This window comes from Embiotoca jacksoni, unplaced genomic scaffold, assembly GCF_022577435.1.
Source record: "Embiotoca jacksoni isolate LCO1_2020_lvr unplaced genomic scaffold, fEmbJac1.0.p SCAF_11, whole genome shotgun sequence".
Lineage (NCBI taxonomy): Eukaryota > Metazoa > Chordata > Actinopteri > Embiotocidae > Embiotoca > Embiotoca jacksoni.
The window spans coordinates 6,616,416-6,640,833 of record NW_027185241.1 but is presented as its reverse complement, the minus strand read 5'-3'; the positions used below and the strand labels follow the sequence as shown (position 1 = coordinate 6,640,833).

Sequence of the window (24,418 nt, the reverse complement as noted above, 5' to 3'; positions counted from 1 at the left end):
ATGATGAAATAATTCATGAATGTGAAATAATTTAATTTGCTCTCAGGCAGAATGGCGACTTTTCTGAGATAAAAGCAGAACCAAGCCTTTAAAATTGCTATCGGAACTTCTCCTCACTACTGTACATGCTCTAAGTGTCCAGCATGTTTAACTCCACATGTCCTCTCTTCATGATCTGTGTCACCAGTTCACTGCCACAGACCCGGGAACTTCACACCTCAAAATGTTAACAGCGGTATGAGTACAGTTCCTCTTAAATGGCTTCTATTATTGATTTCATTAGGACCATGGGGTTCCGGTCTGACAAGTGTCGCTATCTGAGAATAACCGGAGCCCTCAGACACTTGGGAGCTTAGCATGTGACCTGTCACTTTCAGATCACTTTCACAAAGGACCACGTGGCTCCTCGCCATGTTTTGTGCCCACGATGGAACACGGCTATTCTGAAGGAGTGCACAGCTGTTGTCAACTTCACCTGTCACACTGTCAGCGCACACACGTCACACGTGTGAGGCAGAGGGAAGGGGTACCAAGTGTGGATATGTACCTACTTACTGTCTGTTTGTCACCCCGAGTGTCAATGAAATGATTGATTAGCAGCAGTGCTCCCTCCCACTCTCCATCTCCTTCCTTCCATCCTTCCTCTCACTTACAGGGAGTGTTTATGTCCCTCCCTCAGTGAGTCTTAAATATGTCTCCATTTCCCCAAGGGGCCATTTCCATCTCAGCAGGCTTATAACATCTCCCACATTCCCCCTGCACTTCTGCCGTCCCTCCCTCCCTGCCCTCGCTCCCCTATCTGTGACATTTCTCGCAGACATTTACTAGTAGACCTTTCTAGACCTTTTCTCTGCAAGACCACTTACAGTGGCAGCATGCTGCTTTTCAGACAGTACATGAGGATGATCAGGGAATTAAACTCGCCAACTGCCACCATATTCTCTAAAGGAGCTATCAGCCATCGCAGCACTTCTGCGCCGCTCTCCCTCTCCTCTCTTCCTCCTCCTCCACCTCCTCCACCACTCCACTCCACTCCACACTCCCTTCATCTTCTAGATCACAGGCTTCTAAGGGATCGTAGATCCCACAGGTCTTGCTACTAACAGGTACAAATATGCTCAATTCTTTCAGTGTAACAAGGCTAGGCTACCTCTGTCTGTATGTGTGAATCTGTTGGTACACATGAGTGTGTTAGAACTTGCATCATCCGCCGGTAACGTAAACATTCACGTCACAGTGTGTATGCTGTCTCCTCTGTGTATACACACCTATGCAGTGTGTGTCTTTATGTTTTCAGCTCTGTCATATTAGTACCCATGGATGCACCTGCTAATATGTGTGTGTTCACATCCTTCTTTGTCTAGATTTAATTGAGTGTGTATGGCCATCATGGCATGTGCCAAGGCGCAGTAGAGTGTGTGTATTTGGTGTGCGTGTGTGTGTTTATCCAGATAAGGTGACATCGCTCCTCTGTCTTTCCTCTGTTTCCCTGGAGACTGATTGCAAGACATCACTCTGACAGGGAGACCCCCACGGCTAAGTCATTACGACACACACACACACACACACACATGCGCACGCGCGCCTACACATTCATGATCATTGATATTCTTTTACAACGCATGTAGTGAGCGACTTATCATTACGAGACTAATGTGTTGTAAGCGACCTATTTTTGCACTCAAATCTGTGTCAATAAGAGTGAGGTGGGGACTATTGGGGAAAGTCCTTTTGATCCTATCTGTGTGTGTGTGTGCGTGCGTGCGTGCGTGTGTGTGTGTGTGTGCCTGCCCACTAATTGAACTAAAGGAGCTCAAAAACCTCATTGTCTCCACATGCTGTCCACCAAGCCGGTGATCAATGCACACTAATCACACACTTAGGCACAGCTGGGCCAATAGGAGAAGAAACAAACATGTGTACATGCATGCAAGCACACCAACGGTGGATGTCAGTGACGGTATCTAACAAGTTGTACATTCCACAACCTTTATGCTACATATAACAACCATTTCAGTGTAGCCAACATTATTATAGAAAGTCTTCTTTTTCTTTCTCCAGTGGCTTGTTAATTTTGAAGTCCAGAGTCTCACAAGTAACATACGTTATTCAGTTTTTATTCATGTGCTTTTTTTTTATTTTTTATTTTTTTTTGGTGTTCAATGACATTATGGAAAATATCCTTTCTTGCCAAGAGTTAGGATATACCATATTTATTTCAATAACTAACACATATTTGGTTTGTTTTGATCTAAATACAACCAGAAATGAGTTTCTTGATGAATGACAGTTTGTCTGTCTGCCCAGCCTTCATTCACTGTGACACTAAAGCACATACTGACAGCATGAACAAGGACTTCTTTGCTATTCAGTTGTCCCAGTAAGCGATGGCAGTGTTATAGTGAGTCTGCAACAGCAGGACCCTGAAATTGAAGCAAGTAAATGGAATTCAGCCATTTACCACTTATTTTATTAAGTACACCTGCGCTTGTGCTTTTTCACAGCTGGTTGCATGGCAACCCTGCTGTGACAAAAATCCAGTTCATGTTGTTCATCAAGAAATGACTAGAGCCTGTCATTCCCTATAAAATGATGAGTTGATACACTTTTGTAACCTTTAAATTGGTGTTTTTCATACATACCTCGGATCGGTAGCAACCCAGCACTTGTATAACACAGATTAAGACACTATTGAAATCATACTTAAGAACATTTTCCTAAAAAAAACACACCAAGAATATATGTTGGTCATTTATAGAATTCTTTGAGTAATTAATAAATGTCAGCATGTCTTTTTAGGAATTAATATCTAGCTTATTTCAAGTTAATACTGTAGCCTACTGTATCACACATAGGCCGCTATAACTTCCTATAGACTGGGACCTACAATACCCAAATTAGTCAGTACACTAAACACAAATCACAGTCACTTGCTTGTGGTTATGGCAGCATGGTTGTGCACACTGCATGCTCCGACAGATATGTCAACTCGGGTAAAGCTTCATTACCAGAGCCACTGTCATCAAAATCCTCCAAAGAAACTGCTGCTATGCTCTGTGCCTGACACCCTGGTCTGTGCCATCATTTTACAGTGACAGCAAACTAAGATAAACCAACTTTTACTTCATTATGTCTGTATTTAATCAGCAAGACAGTGATATCATGAAGTCAAACTGGAGTACACAATACTACCTGCTTTCACTTGCTTAAGGCTTCCTGTGAGAAAAAAAAAAAAAAAGGAACACTCTTGCATATTTCTGTCACTGATGACCATATTAACTTAAACACAATGCCTTCCATAATCTTTTAAATTTTTACACAGAACATTGTTAAAGAAAAGAAGTTTGAGGAATGCCAGGAAGATGACAGCTTAATTGAATTAATTGTATTAATTAGACATGGTGTGATATACTCCCAAGGTGTACATTTAAGGATTAAACAAATCAGAAGAAAGAAATCATGGTGACTGGCCAAGAAATTTTCCTCCACATAATCCACTCGTCAAACCACAACTTGCCATTAATTAGTGAGTTTTAGATATGCTGGTAGGTAGAAGGTTTCTGAACTTTGGACAGAGCAGAATATTTCTCCCTGCTTTCAGTTTTTATCATCAAATGACGAATGTCAAATAAAGTGTTTTTCAAAGCCACTCGTGTCTCGAATAGACACACAATGTGAAGTGTGCCTTGGCATCTCATAAGGTCCCACACGGTTATGGTTTGGGGTAAATCTGACACGCAGGTATAGACAACAAAGGTTCTTAATCCACATTGATTTTTTCTTTTGATGTACCTTCACAGTCTTGTAATGATTCATAAAACAAAGCATTGAGCATATGTCTTAGACAACAACAGCTCTGACAAAACGTCCTTATTTGATTCCCCGGGAATGAGAGCAAATAAATATATTTTCTATGTAGTAGAACTTAAACTAGTCACGCAATTATCACAGTTTCAAAGCTTTTTAACTTTTCATCTCATACCCAATTATGCTGTTTTTGAGGAGCTATGTAAATTGCATCATCTGCCAATGTCTGAGAAGCTCAGTGTGGACTTCATACATTCATGTGCACAAGTAGGACATACCCTAAAAACGTAAAGTAAATGGTAGTGCACATAATTGTAACACGCATACATAGACCTCAGATTGCAGTGTAGGAGCGTATGTGTGCTGTCCGTGTGCAAGTCTGCAGCTGTCTGTGTATGACTTTTCTCTAGAGTTTAATGCTGGTGCATTCACTTAGAATGGCAAATATTTGAATCATAGGTGTCTGGTACAAATAGAGTCCTGCTCGCCAATTAAAATCATGAAATCTTAGTGATCATCGTATAAAAATATCCACAATGAACAGAGGGCAGATATATCTCCCCTACAGCTGAGTTATTCATTGTACAGGTGGATAGAATGAAGTGAAACAGGCAGAAACTAAATGCTGTTGTCAGTGTAATGTGCAAAACTGTAAAAAAAAAAAAATAATTTGAATGGCCAACAGACAGCTGGGGGAAAATGCACAGAAAGAGAGACGTAAGAGAGTGAGGATGTAAACTCCAAACAAATCTCATTTAAGCTCACTCGTGTGACTATGTGGAAACAGATAATGCTGCTGAAAGCCAAGGCTGAAACCTGCATTTTTCTCATTAGCACAACAGTGCTGGCTTCTTTTGTACCTATGCCTCAGTGAGTACAAATGAGATGTTAGCAGAGGAGAGTGAGAGAGACCAAGACAGGACAAGCGAGCACCAGCAAATAAAGACCAAAAGACAGCTAGAGCTTTGGGCAAGCGGATAAAGGAAATCAGTGAGAGCCAAAGCTTGATGGTATTTTCCCAGTGTTGTGCAGCGGCTCATAACCACACTGATACGAGCAACAAATGTGAGTGTTTATGTGTGTTTGTGCCATTTTGTGTGTTATGAAAAGGTCTCGTTTTCAGTCTTCTCAGATTTTGATAATTACAGGGAAAAGAAATACTCAACAGAGGAGGGTGTCGGTGAAGATTAACAAACTAGACTATGTGTGTATTTCCCAGTGTTTGTTTGATGTTGAATTAATACCATTAAGGCCATGAAGCATCAACGGAGACCCTAAATAAACACAATAACAACACTAACACACTCCATTTTCCAGGAGGCTGACTTGCAATATATATTCATGAACCCAAAATGCAATGTGGATTCTGCTTAATAACGTCATGGAGGAAAGGCTGTGTAATATGTGTCTAAACTCAGAGTGCACACTCAGGTTAAGAGAGAGTTTGGTGATGAATGCTTAACAGCATCTACTTAACTGCTGAAATGTCTGATCTGAAAGGTAACAGTCTTAAGGTGGCTCAAGTCTTCTGTTGAAGAGGACATCATCTGACCTTGCTGTTCTCCAGGTGGAATGCACTTTGGGTAATGTGTATTATACTCTGCAATTCAAAACATGGTCCTTGAGCTGATGTGTACAAATGAATCAGTTTGGTGAGAGTGGCTTTTAGAAACCAAACACTAAATGCAGCCAGCTTTATTTCTAAGACTTGGAAAAGTGTTTTGTTTGACATTCTGAATATTTTGCATTGTTGTACAGTATTTTTTTTTTTTTTTTTTTGCCAGTGTTAGAGATGTGACAGTATCAGGCATTAGTGCTGTTGCTATGGCTACCTGCAGTTTAACATACCCTGTGCACTGATTTAAAATAGTGATTAAATCATCAGCCAGAACTAGAATAAGGTGTTTAATGTACAATGTATTCCATTGGGTGGCACAGTGGTGCTGTGGTTAGCATGGTCGCCTCACAGCAAAAAGGTTCTGGGTTCGAAATGCCTTTCTGTGCAGAGTTTGCATGTTCTCCCTGTGCCTGGGTGGGTTCTCTCCGGGTACTCCGGCTTCCTCCCACCATCCAAAAACATGCATCTCAGGTTAATTGGTGGTTCTAGAAATTGCCCTTAGGTGTGAATGAGAGCGTGAATGGTCTTTGTTTCCGTGTGGCCCTGTGATGGACTGGCGATCTGTCCAGGGTGTACCTGAGTTGTAAGTGAGCTGGGATAGGCTCCAGCCCCCCCGTGACCCTGTTCAGGATAAAGCGGCTATAGATAATGGATGGATGTATTCTATTGGCACACTATAGTGAAAGTACTCTGCATGGTAGGTAATGACAGAAATCTTATTTTCTTAGCAGTTTAATGTATTTTTTTTAAAACTGTAATGCCTGATGCCCTTTTCCTTCTGATGATGTTGTTAAATCACTTATTCCTTTCATTCATTCATTCCTGCACCACATTTTGCTACCACAAGCAGGCATGCGGTTCCCAATAAAAGTAGCCTATGTTCTGAAATGGACACCAGAGAACATCTAACAAATCAAATCCTCTTTTTCCTTTTAATCTCTTCTTCTCGATCAGGTGTGTGCAGTTGTGTGTTTCTCCGTGTGTGGATTAGTTTGTGCACACATGCGTATGATAGCTCGATTTAGTGTTGTTGAGTGTTGTGAGGTGAGGGGGTTAAAGAAGTCACTGAAGTGCTATGAGTTGTATTGATCAGAAGTTCCTCGGTGCATTGATTATAAGCCCCATGAAACCAGACAAGCAGAGGACTTAAAGCTGGACTGCAGAGGGATATTGATGGGTGGGATACTACCATTCGACTTCAGCTCACCCTTTGAAACTCTGTTTTGTATTTTCTTATTTTTCTTGGTCTATGCTGAGGCAATGCAGCTATGGTACACATGGCATTTTAGCAGAGGATAAAGAGAGATGGACATTTGGGAAGTTAAACCAGACTAATTAGGATTAGCGTTTTGTTTTTTTTAAGATCGTGTTATTTTTCCATCATTGTCCTCTGAATATTAAACCAGCCATTGTGGCAAAGTCAGTCTTAAATGTGTCCCACATTTGTTCATCATGTCTCTAATTTTATTTGTATCTCTACAGAGCTCCATGTATTCTCTGGCCCTGAAGTGTCTGATCAGCCTGTCCACAGTCATCCTGCTGGGGCTCATCATCGCCTACCATGCACGGGAAGTTCAGGTAAACACATGTTCATGCATCCACAGACGTGTACGCCACTTGGCCAGCCTACGAAATAGTCAACGAAAAACACATAACACACTGTAAAAAAAATACAGCTTTTCAGTGAACTTTAGATGTTGGTATGTGGATTTTGTTACCTTCGAACAGAACATGGCCACCTGTTTTCCTTTGTATCCAGACTTCGTGCAAAGCTAAGCTAATTGTTGGCTAATGGTGCGTTCATGAGCAACTGGGTAGTGGAAATACAAATATACCACTAGTTAAGTGGGAGGTTATTGAGAGCGCTGGGAAGTAAGTTTGACCTCACTTGACATGGCAGCGTTTGCGGTGAAAGATAAGTGCTCCAAAAATAGCCAGGCTTCGTTAGCCGAGCCTACCGAGTTTGCTAGCTGCGTTAAATGTTTTAAAAAAAAAATCATTACATCGAGATATGTAGAAATGTAGTTTACAAATAATAACGATCTCTCTGTGTTGGTTTATACAGATGATGACGAGGTTGTATGCAACTTTTTCTTGTTACTTTTCACGAGTGGCCATGGTGCCCGTTTGTTAACGCTCTTAACCAGAAAGTGTGACATTTCCAAATCGGGAATTTTCACAATTCCCAGCTTCCTTACGACACGATTAATATTTAGGCGACAGATACAAGAGAGTTTTGGAAAATGTCCTAAAAGCGCAACTATTTCTCCTCAGTCCTTCAGGCTGATGAGATTAGACCAGGGGACCCAGGTGTGTGTCGACTCCAGCCAATTAATGACACAAACAAGAGTCTAAGTGGGATCGACAAAACAGTCTGCATGGCTTTGCATCAAATAGATACACACTGTATGTTAAATACACATTCAGCCAGTAACAATCCTGTCATTCAATGGATGCACGGTGAACACGCATGAACACGCAAGCATGCAGACAAGTCACACAAACACACACTGTCTCAACCTCTTGTAAGGCTGAAACAATCAATCAGAACTGCTTTCATGCTTCATGATATCTGCTTCGCTGTTTGTCATTTCTCTAATACAATGGTACCACAGGCATTTAGCTTGGGTTTTCATCTAAAGCCATTTGCAATCGATGCACATTGACTATATATGGGAGCCTTGCGGGAATCAGACCCAATGAGTCCCCCCACACCAGCTATTACTCCCACCAGCTGAACCACAGAGCCACACTCATCCATCTAACTACATATTAGTATAATGCTGGGTTTTTTTCATTACATCACAGCTCGGATGTTGCTGGAAATGTCTATTAAAGTTCCAGCGGGGTCTGTGATGGGGTTTCTGATACATTTTGCTCTGTTTCAGGCCCTCTGTCTGCAGATCAATAACTGGATTGTGATTGCTTCTTCACTGTCATACACACGGACTGACAGACTGGTAATCAGTCTGTAATGTGCTTTAAGATTCAGGAGCCATGTGCGGCACATGCATATATATATGTGTGTTTGCGTATTCGGTTTAGCTTTCATTGATAGAACAAGTTTGATGTCACATTCACATACAGAGTCAGTCATCCACCCACTGTGGCTGCCGCACGTGACAGGCACGCTAATACCGACAGCAGAAGAACAGATTGAGAGAAGCTACTGTAAGGCAGTCAGAGATAAAATGGTCCTCTGTTAATCTACTTGAGAAATAATTCCTTTTGATTAAATCAAGTCTGGAGTTTGGGGAGGGTTCTGTCAAGGTAGGGGTGGGAATCGCAGCAGGATGTAGGGGATGATGATGAGATTTAACCCAGAATCACTTTCAATAATAACTTGAGAGAAAATGATGATAGTCGAGAAGCATTTTTACACCACAGCAACTGACAGCTATAAGGATAATTCTGGTTTACAATTAGAGCACTATTTTCATTATTTTGGCCATCGTTTCTGTTGGTTATGATAACACTGTACTAATTGCTGAGGTCTAGGAACACTGTGACACTGCGATTGATGATGAACAGGCTCTAAATAATAAAAACAGTTTAGCCACATTATCAAATCAGTTTATCACATTATCACTTTATTAAGAATTAAAATCAGAGGTGAACAGAAAGGCAAAGTTTAAATAAGAAGTTTAATCATTTTACAGTTTCTCTGCATGTCTGTTCCAAATCAATTTGGTCAATTTAAGTATATCTTTTAGAAATGTCGCATCATTCTCACATTTCAGCTTTGAGTACATAACATGGTTACCAGTAGGATTGAGGGACACAATTTGTAGTAAACTTAAATTATCCTTTTAATGAATATGAAGAGGCAGCAGAAACAAGCTGATTTAAGGTGATATATGGTGAGCTTGTTAGCAAAGAGCAAACCTCCAGCAGGTATGGAGCAACATTAGCATTCATTTGGAGTTGTGTTGACCTGATCAGTGATTATAAGTGAGACCAGAACTTCCAGTTTCTCTCATTCAAAATCCAACTGATATCTATAACTACAGTGATAACTGTAACAGGGCCTTACTCAGCAGTGTGTATTATGGCTTTCTTGGTAGTTTTGGAAAAAAGTATCAAATATATTCAGCATTTATGTTTTTTCAACAGTGTTTAACAAACACCATTTCCCATAAGACTCAGACACTCCAACAACAGTTCTAATTCCCAGGGTGTCAGATAATTCAATTTTTTTTTATAAGGTCTTTGTGTATCATAGCCCCCACAACAAACACAAACCACGTTGCGGTTAGGGTTTAATGTGACACAGTCACCGTTTGGTGAGGTTTAGGCAACAAACCAACTTGGTCAGGGTTAGGAAAAGACAATGTTTTGGTAATTTGAGTAGACTTTTGCTTTTCTGTGGACTCGAACAATCCTCTCCTGGGTGAAAGTCCTGGTTTGTTCCATCCAGTCGCTGCCGACCTTCTCCCCGCTAAGACTTTACTCATCTTTATACTTTGTGACATGACCTTCTGCGAACAGCTTCGTCAGACTGCAAAAGACAGAAGGCCCCTTATGCGTATGTCTTGGATGCCAGAGTCTTGCGTATCTCTCTGACAATAACGCCATCATTTCACGCCCTGGGAATGAGAACAGGCTGAACATTCTCCAAATTGATCAGCTGTGTTTACCAGCTGGTTGCTAACTGTATCTGTTGTTTGCTGCTGGGCAGGTACCTGCAGCCGGTTTTGTGAGCTTTTTTGTTGTTGCTAAGAACAGCTGCTTTGTGTAGCTTAAAAAACACTGACGTTGTGGAAGTGAACCAAACCAGTAAATATGTTGAAATATTGTTTATGTAGGGCTGGGGTTAAAATGCCTAGCTTTGCACATTGGAATCATCGCTAAACAGTTGGCTTGGCTGTATTAAAATTAAAAAGTACACTAAACCAATTTATATTTTGTATCTTGTTTTTTTGGCCCATACATAAAAACAATGTGTGGTTAGACTGTAGCAGGAATTAAACTTTCAGAGTGCAGCAACCAGAGGTTTATAGTTTTATACATGCGTGTGAAACTGCTTTCATCTGTGTAGGCTACACCTGAAACCACATAAGTTTCATTACATGCATGGTAGTTATATTCATTCAGCACCTGCCTGCTGGCGGCGAGCCTGTTTGCTTATATGTATGAGCAGCATAAAATGTGCCCATTTGTCTCTGTTTTTTATTGTTGGATGGTTCAAACTCAAACTCAAACACACACGTCACGAGAAGTAATGCCATGCGAAATGAAAGGCACTGTTCAATAACGATCTCCTTCTCAGATTATGACACACTCTGCTGGAGCATTTTGCCCAGCATGTAACAGGATATTACACACACAACACACACTGGAATATATATTTATATATATACACAGTATATACATTGGAGATGTAGAGCCACCAGAGATCAGAAGGATGTTATCGAGTCTAACCGGCATTTAAAGCATCGTTCTCTCTTTCACTCTTTAACTGATCTCCATTTCTCTCTCCCTTCTCAAGTCTTTTATCTCTCAGTACTTTTTGTTTCCCACCAGTGCGATTCTCTTTGTCTTTCTTTCTTGTTTCTTTCTCCTCGTGATTCTCCGTCATTATCAGATTACATCTGTCTCTCTTTTCCTCTACTAGGCCTCAATTCAATTTTGTTGTTGAGCTTCACATCCTTTCTTCCAGACTCCTCTCCTCCTTTGTTACACAGTTTTCAACTTCTCACCTATTCACCCTTCTGCTGTTGTACTTTACCACTCATCCGCATTTCTCTCCTCCTGGAAACCCTCAAGCTCTTTTTTTTTTTTTTTAATATATCCTTTTATCTTGTCCCCCTTTCACTCTATGTTTCCTTGCTGTGGTGCCCTTACATCTTTCCTCTCTGCCGTCGTCTTTTGCAAGTTTCTCTCCTCATCCTTATCCCTCTCCAACTCACAGTCTTGTCTAATCTGTCAGGGAACAGCCCAAACTAATTGTGCTCAGCATGAAGCAGGGAAAAACAATCCATCTAGACTACAGTGCAATTCATTGGTAATCAACACAGATTACAAATATTTTCCCTTTTCACTGTCATCAAAGAAAAGATTTTGAGCTCTTATTATAGTTATAATCCTGTTTGGAGCAAACGATAATTGTTCTCTGTATGAAGCAAATTGGAACACCGACATGAACATGAAGCAAGGCTGGATTACTAACCGGACAAAGCGGTATGTAATTACATTACATGAGGTTCCACCTATTTTGATTAATTGTAAGAAATATGCACATGCTTGAAACATAGAAAGTCTGATAGATGCTCCATTTTGTGACCCTGGCTGGTCTTGTAGAGGTCTGTGTGAAATTATAGTTTTAATGGCCCATACTTATTTCAGTTCATATTGTGATTATTTGTTGTGTTTTATTAAATTGCTTCAATTTCTTTCTGTGTCAAGTAATTAAAACACAGAAAACCTGAGGCGAAGTAGTATTATTTAACGAACAATTATTTTCACTATCAACATCTGACAAATGTTTCTTAAATAAATAACTGATTAACATATTTAAATTGCTTTGTTTTGTCCTGTTCAACAAACACACAAAAACGAGTTTACAGTCACTATCGTCTAATATATTAATCAATCCTCTAATTGATTAATCATTTTGTTTACCGGTTTGTTTATGAGTGCCTGGGGAAATAATGAAACTGTCATGTGGAGGGGAAACAGGGGCCCTATTTTGCCCTGGGGCCCCATAGGAGGTAAATCCAGCCATAGCATAAGCTAGAAGTGTATGTGTGTTTCAAAGGGTTTTGTCATTTCGGCGTTCCAGTGAACAGTGACAGGGAAAAGAGAGAAGGAGCTGACACGAGAAATGTTTGATTTGAATTGAGAACATTGCAGTTTTGTGCTCAGTCAGCTGAGCTACACTGACACTGCTGGGTTTGTACTTTTATTTTGAATCCAGCAAACTGGAACATTAAAATCCTGGCCAAAAATAAAAAAGTTTAAATCAGTGGAGCACAAATTAGACTGTTCACCAAAACTACCAAACATCCCCCAACAGTTTCATTCACTTAATAAAATACCTGAATGTTTTGTTTTCACACTCATCAATTATGTTCCAACATTGTTCAGAGATGGCTTCTGACTCATACCAAATTATCGCTCTTATTTCTCTGGATTGTTCTCACTGAGCAAATTCATCTCAGGAATCCCCCTTTAAACTTAATATACCGACAGTTTTAGACGATTTTAGGATTTTACTGATCAGTTTTACAGCACAGATGAGTTTGAGATCTTTTATCAGCATTTTCACTGTATTACAGCACATGAAATGTATACCAGTGTCTAAACTCTGTTTAATTAATTTTCAGTAAATGACGGACACTTAGTTTCTTTGGTAGCTAAACGAAGTAAAGCTTATTATAGATCTTTCTCTGGTTTGTCCGGAATTGTCTTCATGGATACAACAACATTTCTGAATCATTTCAATCCTCAGTTTGTATCTGCTTCATTGATTCATAAAACATTGATGATGATACACTAATCCAAGATCTGATGTTACAATAAGACCTACTTATGAATTTTTGAAATGCTAATATTCAAAGAAAATGCTTAAAGTTGAACAGTGATGAAAATCTGGGACACTTTTTATTTTACTCAGTGAGAAAAAGAAGGCCTCGCTTTGTCCTGTTAATGTCTCAGCAAAAATATACAATTCTCAAGTGCCCGTTCCTGTAGTTATCGGCGTGTCATGTCTTGTATTTCCAGCTCGACACTGTGATTTGCATGAAAGCACAAGATTGGACTGCAAGTGTCCATCAGACCCTGCTGGCTTCATCGTGGTGAAAACGTTATGACATTTTATCTGAAAGCAGTCTGGAATAAATAATTTCAGCATTTAAAGGAACAGTTTGTTCCAACACATTTACAAATATACTTCCACTCAGGTCAGATGAGTGCAGTGTGGCGTTGCATTGAGGATCGTAACATTTTGTCTTCGTAGTTGTTTTAAGATTTATTTAGAAAATTATCTTTTAGATTTCCCTGAACTCAGAGCTCTGAAGCATGCTTACATCTGCTAAGTTCTTGGGTGGCATTTCTGCATTATGTCAAGAAAAGTTAAAAATATAACATTTTCTGTGTAAAGAGGCTGTGTAAAGTCTGATAATTTCCCTCACTATAGTGAGTGTTGGTTGTGGCCAAAGATTAGTTTGAAAACAGAAAAAAAGGATTTCAAACAAAGTGAGGTTACCAAACCTTTATAGCCTGCTCCTCATTTGTGTTTGAGGCTTGTGAATCAAGGCCACATTAACCGCTGCAGGCTTAATATACTGGCTCTCTTACCAAACTGTTGGCGGTTGAGTTGCATTGTGGGTAAAAGGTGCCAGGTTTTGAACAATGTGTGATAATGGAATCAAGATTTCCTTGGTTGTGCTGCATCAGTTTTGAACCTATTTTGGAGGGCAGTGCTAAATCAGTGGAGTATATTTTTAAACTTATCCCTAAAGATTCACTCACAGTGCCCTGAAGTCTCAAATATAGTCCCAGCTCACAGTTGATGTTTGTAAAGTTTACCCCTCCCGTTGTCCTTGGGTCAAAATGACCCGCAGCTGTGTTCAACCAAGTTCTATTTTATTTTCATATTTTTTGGGATCATTGGTGACAAGAAGGCTGTGAGGGTTTCTTTAAAGAATGATCACCAATGATCCCAAAAAATATTAAAAAAAATATAGAAATAAAATAGAACTTGGTTGAACACAGCTGCGGGTCATTTTGACCCGAGGACAACGGGAGGGTTAATAGTGAGCAGGGCTGAAATTTGGAGATTTGAGCCCATGATGAAGGTGTACATTGAAGTGCATTTAAAAGCTTCAAAAAATATTTCAAGTGTGTTTCCTGTTGCACAAACATAGAGAATAAACAAGGCACAGTACGTTTTCTGGGAGTGTTTTGAGACAGACAAAGTTACATTATTTTATGTCTTGCAGTATTTTTCTCAGTTCTGGATTATTTTTGATCATATTTATGTTTCACATTTATATAGTCGCCTATATTGTAAATGCACCTACAACAAAAGCCATTGTTGTTAGTGACAATTGGAACAACTTGATCAGTGTTACCATGGCAACATAATCATGTGACAAACATTAGGCACCCATGCTATGAATCTGACAATTTTCTTGCAATATTCAGCTAAGAAGATATCAACATCTCACCAGAATTTAGGAGAAAACATATTGATGCATACTCTCTGAGACACTGGTTTCAGGTCCTCCTTAATTAAACATCAAAATCAGTGTTATCTAATTTTATAATCATCGTTTCATCACTCTCCCAACAAATTTCTTATTTAAGTCACCTCTAGTAAATCACTTCTGGTTTAACCTTGCTTTTTCTTTCTTCACTGATTCTTTGCAGCTAATTCTATACAGACTATAAAAAGACTATTATCATACAGATATTATTAGAATTTGAGCAAGGATAGTTATCATGAACATAAACTCAGGAGATTTTGAGAGTGCTGGGATTGTATCTTCAATCTGTCAACCACATGCCATTAGTCTGAGTTAACAGTGAACCCAACTGACTGAGCTTGGTCAGAAATAATAGAGACTAACAACTGAACTACCACTGGTCTAGCCAATGAGGAATCAAGAAAAACACCCAAAATACAGCTCTTGTTATGAATCTGTTTCCAGGTGGCTTTTTATGGTTAATCAGAAAGATGATTCAAAGGGCCAAAACCAGAGCGGGCTAACCGTTCGCTTCAAAATTAATATTTCAAAAGCTTGTACCTTATCTCCAATGTGTTTTATGTTGCATCCAGAGACATTCATGTACGCGTCTTCATGTATTTGAAGTTCTCATTTGTTGCGTGACTCTAATCTGCCAGCTCACCAGTGGCCTTCGCTTATTTTCTTCAAACACACACACATACACAAACTTTTACATACCAAGCAACAAGAAACACTCAAAACGAAAGGATTCATTTTAGCTCATAAACTTGAAAGAAATCCAGACTTGAAAGGCAAAAGTTGAATTGTTGTTGAAGTTAATCAAATAGAAGCTCGAAGAGAGTGTGTGAGAAAGGGAAGTTTCGCCAGTCCATTAGTGCACTTTAAGCATTAGTGAACTGTATTATTCGGTTACTTTTAGAAGACTTTTAGAAGCAGTTCGTTGATCAAGGAGACATCAGCTTGGCACTCACAGCCACTCAAAGGCAGGCAAGATGGCATTAGGAAAGTAAATTTGAGCTGTAGCCTGCCAAAAGGGCTGTCTTCTGTTATTTAAAGTGAACAGCAGTCCTTATATGACAGTCATTTCATGATGTCTTGTTCTGCTGATTCTGTATCATGTACATCCGCGCTGGGGACTATAATGGAAGAGAAAATAAGAGCACGGTAAACCACAGCGTCCGCTTTGGACTCGGAACATGAAAGATGCATTTCACCCACTTATTTCCGGGGAATGTTAATTTATCAGATGCCATTTGCGTCTCGGTAGCCTCTGGACATTTTTAGTAACACAGTTTGTCTTTCATATTCACACTAAATGAAGGAAATTCCCGGTCTCGAGACACCGCTGGTGGAATCCTCTCTTCATTCTCTTCCAGTTACTGTTTTTAGACTTTCTAGTAGCAAACTAGGCAACATCACACATGCACACACCGCAAACGTGAACGTTTCCTCATCTCTCACACTTTCCAACACTTCCTTTTCACTTCGATGAACCCTCTCTTCTTCCTTTCGTCTGCATAGAAACAGCCACAGGGGTGTTCCCTCAGAGCTGCAATTACAGTCAGGGAAAGCATGTTATCCTCTCTGAATATTCATTATATCAGGGTGTGGGAATCTGTGTTTATGTGTGTGTGTGTGTGTGTGTGTGTGTGTGTGTGTGTGTGTGTGTGTGTGTGTGTGTGTGTGTGTGTGCGTGCGTGCGTGCGTGCGTGCGTGCGTGTGTGTGTGTGTCTGTGTGGGTTTCGCCCCACTTATTTTCTGCCTGTTCCAGGGATTTCCATGCTGTAGGACCCAGACATTCCCCAGAGTTGTGACTATGTGTGTAAAGAAATGTGTACATGCTCATCAGTGTTCGCTCTGTCACCGTCTCATTCAGTGATTGGGGCTGGCTCTATCCCAGACGAAGGTTCAGTCTTTTTTCCTCACATGGGAAACGGAGGCTTGAGCCTGATTTCCCTGCATTTACCTCTTTTTTAGAGTCTGAGCTGCATTTGATCGGGCCGTCTGGATGTGAGTGTGCCTGCATGTGAGCTCAATTGTCCCTGCATGTCTCGCCTGCTCCCTTGGCAGAGACTGGCCAGCACTGTGTCTGGCTCTATGATAGGAGACTTCTGCAATCAGAGACTTAACACAATTACAAAGGAACGATGGCCTCGGGGGGACCGGAAGGGGTCAAGGAGCGGTTGGATGGATAGCTGAGCAAAAAGATGGAGGACATCACAAACACCTCCAGCAGGTTACAGATGTGGCCGCAGGATCAGAGGAGGGATTCTTGAGGTGGAAAGTGTCCTCCCAGACCGCACACCTTCACCTGTGTGAAGACCTCAGCCTATCTTTGGTGCTGTCATTTTCACACATTTCTCCCTTTCCCTTTTGTCTCACTTCTCTCCTGCTGGCCTGCTCTTTGCGTTTCTCTCTTACTTTGTCCTCCTTCTGTCCCATCTGCTTTCCCTCGCCTTTCCTCGTCCCTTGCCCTCTGCCCCGTGATGCCACAGTTTGTTAGAATTAAGAAAATAACACAAGACACAGTTTCACCATAATCCTGTTCATTTTTTCCTTTGGGCTTGTTCTCTATGTTCAAGTTTATTTTAACTCTTTACTGCCCTTCCTCTCTGTTTATTTCCCAATAGCACTCACATGCACATATGCATAGACAACCTACGTTTCCTCATCCCACTCCTTCCCAACTCCCCCCCCCCCCCCCCCCCCCCCCTCCCCCTCTGTCCTGGTCATGTAGGCCAGTGGCACTCACTCACTCCCATTGACAGATTACTTTCCTAATGGAATTTAATTATTTATCCCTTCCTCATGGCGATTTAGCCAGGAAAAGACCGACAGCAGCAGGAGCGTGCGGGAGAACAGGAGGGGAGGGCGGGGAGAGGAGGAAGGGAGGGGCGCTCATTTCCTCCTGTGGCAAGAAACTGGATCACCTCTGCTTTGATTTGGAGAAATGTCATTCAGCAAGAGAGGGAGCGAGAGGGAGGGATGTTGGAAGGAGGAAGAACAGAGAGGTAGACAGAGAAAGACACGCACACAGTGGGAGCAAAGAATGAATGACGGCTGGTTTGTGGACAAGACATTTTTTGAAAGTTTGAATTAGTATACATTAATTATGGTGCATAACAAACAAAAAAACTGTTTTTGTCACTTAGGAGGACAGCCGAGACTTTGCCTAAACTTAACCATACACATCTAACTCCAAACTTAAGCCAAAAAACAAGTAATACCCCTGAAGTTTAACAGTTTAAGTTGTGGGAACCAGCTTTTTGGCACCAAATGGCAGGTGAGTCCCCATAAGGTGACTGTGTGAATAGGTTTTTGTCACCAAAATGTGAGAAGTCACACACACAGGCAAACCTTTGCAAGTCTGTGCAGAGAACTTGAGTGTTAGACAACCTGTCTGTGCTTCCCTCTCTGTACCTCTTCACTCGCTGTTGCACACACCTCTGCCTTTTTTCTTGTACCTCCTTTTTCTCTCTTCTTGCCTCGTCTCTCCCTGCGTTTCTCTCTTTTTGACTCTCTCTCTCTCTCTTTCGCACTGGGGATCCTAATTAAGCTTGGCTGCTCTTTGATGTTGTCGCCTTGGCAACAGTCACCATGACGAGGCTGGGTCTGCACAGTCTCTCTCAAACTCACTCAGGCATACACAAATACACACAAGTACAGTACACATACACGCACATTCTATCAAATCATTACAGATTACAGCCAGCGTTTGACCCTTGGTTCAATTGATAGCTTACACAATGAGGCAGGTGTGTGCGTGGGCTCCATATGTGTGCACACATGTAGTCAACATGTGTGCACACATGTAACAACAGTGGAACAAGGACAACACATACACCCTGCTGTTCTAGATATAGATAATGATGAATTCTGCCGTGTGTGTGTAACCGTAGGTGGTTAAGGAAGTGGCGGAGCTTCATAACAAACTGTGACGCAAAGCTGTCTTGCCCGTTTGTTCTGATGTTTGACCTGTGGTTGTATTTTTTTTTTTTTTTTCCCTAAATAAATGTTTGTGTGGGCTAAAAGCCCTTGAGATGAATCATGTGATAAAGAGCAATTGTTAACACTGGCTGTTTCTGGAGGCAGTACAGCTGATTTACAGTAGGGGAGTTCCTCATTTCTCTCCCTGTGCCCCGACCTTTCTGTTCAGGCTCTGTTTTCTGCTTCCCTCTCTCTTTAACCTTTTCTGTCCTCAACGATGATCTCCCATCAAGGCACAATTGAGTCCTAACATTTTGATTTTGTTTTAAGAAGTGAAAATATAAATGTTTTTGCTCTGCTAAATTTCAACCTGTAAGATGCTGTACAATTAGGCCTGTCACAATTATTAGAGTTAGAGTTCAAATGAGAAGAGCCTGATTATTTGAGCTGAATGCAATCAATTTGCAAAATCATTAGAAAAATTTCCATTCGGGTGTGTAAAAACATTTAAATGAAACTAAGTTAAATGTCAGATTTCCATCTTGTTGTCCCTGTTAGAGGTTTGATTGGCACTTAATGGCGTCATCTTGTTACACCCCTATTTTGATTATTGGTATATGTCATTATTAGCAATCTCTTTACCTATATTACTGACATTTCAGTAATATGTTAGTACTTATGTTGTTATTTATGTCATATTTGCCTTGTTTTATTAAAGGCAAACAGAAATGTAATTTGTGTGCATATGATTCAATGTTTAATGCTAAGAAACAGCTCCTCTTCTTCATAAGTTGTTTATTATTGTTAAACTGTGTCTCAAATGAACAGAAAAAATACTTCAATTGTTAATTGCAATTTTTTGCACAACAATTGTTCGTCAACTACAATTTTAGGATCGTGACAGCCCTACAAACAAAGCGTAATTCTTCATTTTTGTGAGGTGTGAAGCCATGTGTTAACAAAATAAGCACTGAAAAGACAAAAATGTCTTAAAAAGAGACTTTTTTACTGCCTTTTTTTCTACCTTTTTTTGCAGTGCCCTCCTTTCCCTGATATTTCCTCGTTCCTATCTTTATCTCTTCATTTCCTCTGCACTTCATCCATCTCTTTCCACCGCCTTATCCTCTCATCAACTCCACCACCACCACCTCCTCCTCCTCCTCCTCCCTCACCCCGAGCTCCTGTCAGCACCGTCTGGAGGAGGGCCCTTGTAATGAAACCTGCTCTTACTGCTTCTTTATAACGACGGCTTTGGGGGCAATATAAAGAGCAACAACAGCAATTATGCATGAAATATATCAAAATACACTGAGGGAAAACTGCAATTAAAGTAACTCTGCTTGGCACGTGTACACGAGAGTGGTAGAAATAACAGAGTAGTGGCCTTTAAAAAAAAAAAAAGACCAAAATATTGTAATTGTGATAGTTGTTTTTTCTTAAGAGCTACAGCTCCAGATGACTCAACATCTTTGCTATAATTTTAGTAAGACAAGAGTTGCAGGTTATATGAAGATGAGCCAAAGCACTGTGTGGAGACTGAATAGATTACTGATTAAATAGATGGTGTTTTACATCTCAGGAAAGACATTTACTCTGAATTGCTGCTGGTGTCTTTAATCATTCAATCAGTCAACCGTGCTGATGAGAGGACTGAGCCAGCAGAGGATCTTGATGAAAAGTTTTCCCAGTGACGTATTAAAAGAAGTGTAACTCTTTTCCTCACTTGACTCTCCTCATGTGCTTCCTGTCCCTGCAGCTGTTCGTCATCGACAACGGAGCGGACGACTGGCGCATCGCCATGACGATGGAGAGGGTTCTGCTGATCTCTCTGGAGCTGCTGGTGTCGGCGGTGCATCCAGTTCCCGGGGACTTTAAGTTTCAGTGGCGGGCACGGCTGGCCTTCTCATATGCGCCTTCACAGGCCGAGGCTGACCTGGACATGGTGCTGAGTGTACCCATGTTCCTGCGCCTCTACCTCATTGCCAGAGTCATGCTTCTGCACAGCAAACTCTTCACCGACGCCTCCTCCAGAAGTATAGGTGCCCTAAATAAGGTCAGAAGGGTTTTGTGCTTGCAGTATGCATTCAGGAGTGTTGTTGTTAAAGGTTTAGCTGGGAAGAGGTGAAGGCGTTGTAAAGGTATTAAGGTCAAGAGCTCTCTCCTCTGAATTAAATCTGTGTCCGTGCTGTCCCTTTTATCCCTAGCCTCTATCTCTCTATCTGAAGTTCTTACTTCTCCTCTGTTCTCCTAGTCAACCTGTTTCTTTTAATCTACAAGTCCAAATCCCCTTCCTCTTTTTTTTTGTTATCACTGTCCTTAGAGACTTAGATGTAAGCTATGGTGGATATTTTACAATGCAATATGAGATGGGAGCGTGAAATGGGAACAAGATATTGCATACGGCTCAAATGGGCCATGAAAAGAAAGGACTGGAATGAAATTGCAATATTAGTGCGGAGAAATGTGTACAAGTCATGCAATACATGATTGGTGCCAGCTTTGTAATGACTTCAAATGCGAAACATTACTGTAAGATCAGGAAGCAGAGATGCGGCTTGTTGTGGGAATTAGCAAACATGGTGGAGGGATGGAGGACAGCGGGAGGGATGGAGCAGATTTTAGATTAGTGATTTAGCAGGTTGTTAGTGTAACTGCGACGGCACTCTCCTGACCCTCAGGCTACAGTGCAGGAGAGAGGAGGTGAAGCTGCCATCGGGAGTGCAGCTCTAAAATGACAACTCACTTATCAGCTGCTTTACCTTTCCGGGCCTCAACCATCACATGATCCATCAGCCAGAATTTGATGGTCTGCCTCTTAATGACAAATGAGCCACAGATAAAAACTACACTGGAAATAGGCTAATTACTTACTAAGACACTATATAGCGTGGCCGGAGTCAAAGGGTGAGCCCTGATCTCGACTTCAATTACAGTTGAGATTCTCTGAGTCCTGCTGCTATCAAAAGCTACTCAGTAGACTAATTAGTAAAACATCAAGCCTGTGTGGGAAACCAGAAGAGCTGCTCAACACTAACTCTTGAAAAAATGTGCAATACAATGTCATTTATCAGCTCTACTAAACTGTGTGTGTGTGTGTGTGTGTGTGTGTGTGTGTGTGTGTGTGTGTGTGTGTGTGTGTGTGTGTGTGTGTGTGTGTGTGTGTGTGTGTGTGTGTATTTCAGGTCCATTTTAACACTCGGTTTGTAATGAAAACCCTCATGACTATCTGCCCTGGGACGGTGCTGCTGGTCTTCAGCATCTCTCTGTGGATCATCGCTGCCTGGACTGTGCGAGTGTGTGAGAGGTCAGTAACAAAGTTGGTCCATTTTGCTGTGTGTGTCTGCGTGTTTGTATTCATTGTGTGCGCATGAGAGCTTGAGTGTTGGGCTGTGATTGGACGAGGAATTCAACTGAGCAGTTAAATTCAATTGGCAGGAAATATAATCTGGGACGTCTGTGCAACATAATCCATTTTTAGACTTCAGTTTATGAGGCTTTCTCACCAGTTGTACACTTCATTTGATTCAGTCAATGAAGTTGTTACTTTGTTTTTCTAGTTTGTCTGACAAAGAATAAAAAATACTATCAATATAACTTTTGACACTCCCATTCAGCGTTTCTAAAGCAATAAACAAGTTACTTAATTTTGTCGTAGCAGTCTAACGCAGTTTTGAGCTGACATAAAGACAATAAGATTTGATTATTGTTTCCAAACTGTACCTTCTTCCACAATACATTTGTTACTGGTGCTTATACAGACAAATGAATTAAGTTAGTATAACATAATTGTAATGACAGTACAATATACTTTAATCATCCAGTATTAAAACAAGTACATAAAGCCAAATCTTGTGTTTCTTTCTAAAAAATATTTTTCATAAATCAAAATGATCAGTTGTCATTTATAGGCATCTTAAAAATTATTATTTAATATGTTTGGATTTCAAGAAGTCATTTTGAGCTAAGGGTTCATTCTTGACCTTTAAAAAAGGAGTTTCAATGCACTTATTTGCTTTCTTTATGAGAGAAATTAGAAGTTTGATATTACTCTGATGTCAGTCCTGTAAATATCAGGCTACAGTCAGTGGTTTAGCTTGGTATAGAGATAGGAAATTGTAGCGTAGCTCTGCATATAAGTAACAAAATATACCTCCTAGCAACTCTAAAGTTTACTATGTAACATGTATCCTATTAACTGAAAGGACAAATGTACATTTAATGTGCAAAAAGCAAAGAGTATAAATAAGTTTTGGTTTATGGGGGCTTATGAGTAGGACTACTTCCTGTCTGGACACAGTGACTTCCTGACGTCACTGGCAACGAGTAACAAGTAGTGATGCCAAGAAGTTACTGAAGAAATTAACTCAATTTTGTTACCTTTGGAAAGAGCTAGACTAGATGTTTGCCTTGTTTGTATGCCAAGCTTAGCGAACTAGTTTCTGGCTGTAGGTTAATAATTTGCACAGAAAGTGATATCAATCTTCTCATCTAACAATCTGCAAAAAAGCAAAGTGCATTTCACAAAATGTCAAACTATTCCTTTAATTATTTATTCCAGTTAGGCATGTTTTACAGAAGGAGATACAGTTGTCAACCAAAACAATATTTCATATCTTAAAATGCCTTTATATCAGCTTGCAACATTATAATGACCATTTATTAATTGTTTTCATACTAAATAGGGGAAAAGAGGGGTTCAAATAAACTGGCCTATCCACAAAGGAGAGGAGAAATACTTCACTTGGTCCTTTTAAAATATTGTGGGTTTTTTCTTATATGTACACAGGTAGAGCAATTAAAATCCCACTTGATTCAGCTGTAAACATGAGTCTGCAGACGAGTGATTTATCGACCGTTTTTTGATCCAGCAGGCAGATGCTCTAAAGTGAACAGCTTTCAAACATATCTGTCTCTGTTGTTGAAGAACACTGTGGCAAACTCAAAATCTAATTGCTCAGTTACAGTTAGAGAGTGATAATATCATTTTACGAGTTATGTAATGTTATTGATGTAGCATCAAGTAGAAAGCAAAAAGTCTGCACTGATGTGTCCAAATGCTTTTGGAGATAATCAGGGAAATATGGGGAAATGTCAGTTGGTTTATAAACGTGATGTAATGCATCATTGCCCAGCTGCTGGGAAGCCCTCATATAGTCCACATCCAACTTTAACTGGGATTTCCTCTGCAAACCAGATCAATGCAGAAAGAAGCATGCACATCTTAATCAAACTGCTTTAAACAAGTGACTTCATGGAAACTGTGTCTCTTCAGGCAAACAAATAGGAGTTCAGAGTAAATCTACCATCCAAGGCTTACATTTTTCTGGTGAATAGCTTTTTTTTTTTCATTTTGATTCAGATCTGCACCAGGATTGGTTGCTTTGGTAACATTGTGGCGTGGAGGGCAGGAATGATGGAGGCAAGACATGCAGTTATGTGTTGTGTGTCAGGGAAAATTGTCAGACACGTGTTTTATGTTCGACGCCCACATTTGCAGATAGGACCAGTGGGCCAGTTGTGGTTTTCATTCATTATTATTATTATTTATATCTTTTACTACTGACTGACCTTATTCTCTGAACACGGACGCTGGTTCCTTTTAGGTATCATGATGCTCAGGACGTGACCAGTAACTTCCTGGGAGCCATGTGGCTTATCTCCATCACTTTCTTGTCCATCGGCTACGGAGACATGGTTCCTCACACCTACTGTGGCAAAGGAGTCTGTCTGCTCACAGGCATCATGGTCAGTACATTCCCCCTCCTGCCTCTCTCCCCTCTCTTGCTATCTCACTTCCTCCCGCTGTGCTGTCCTCGCCGAGTTCAAAGGTCAGCAGATTAGAGAGCATGCTATCATTTGCGGGAGAAATTCTGCC

General features: G+C 40.6%; 1 protein-coding gene across 1 annotated transcript in view; it reads left to right on the top strand.

Moving 5' to 3' along the window:
* The window catches only part of kcnn3 (potassium intermediate/small conductance calcium-activated channel, subfamily N, member 3), a 47,862-nt gene that overhangs the window by 5,555 nt on the left and 17,889 nt on the right, over positions 1 to 24,418 (top strand). Inside the window, 4 exon segments of the mRNA XM_069142735.1 lie at positions 6,908 to 7,003; positions 20,300 to 20,596; positions 21,726 to 21,847; positions 24,147 to 24,288. Coding sequence (XP_068998836.1) covers positions 6,908 to 7,003; positions 20,300 to 20,596; positions 21,726 to 21,847; positions 24,147 to 24,288 — 657 coding nt within the window.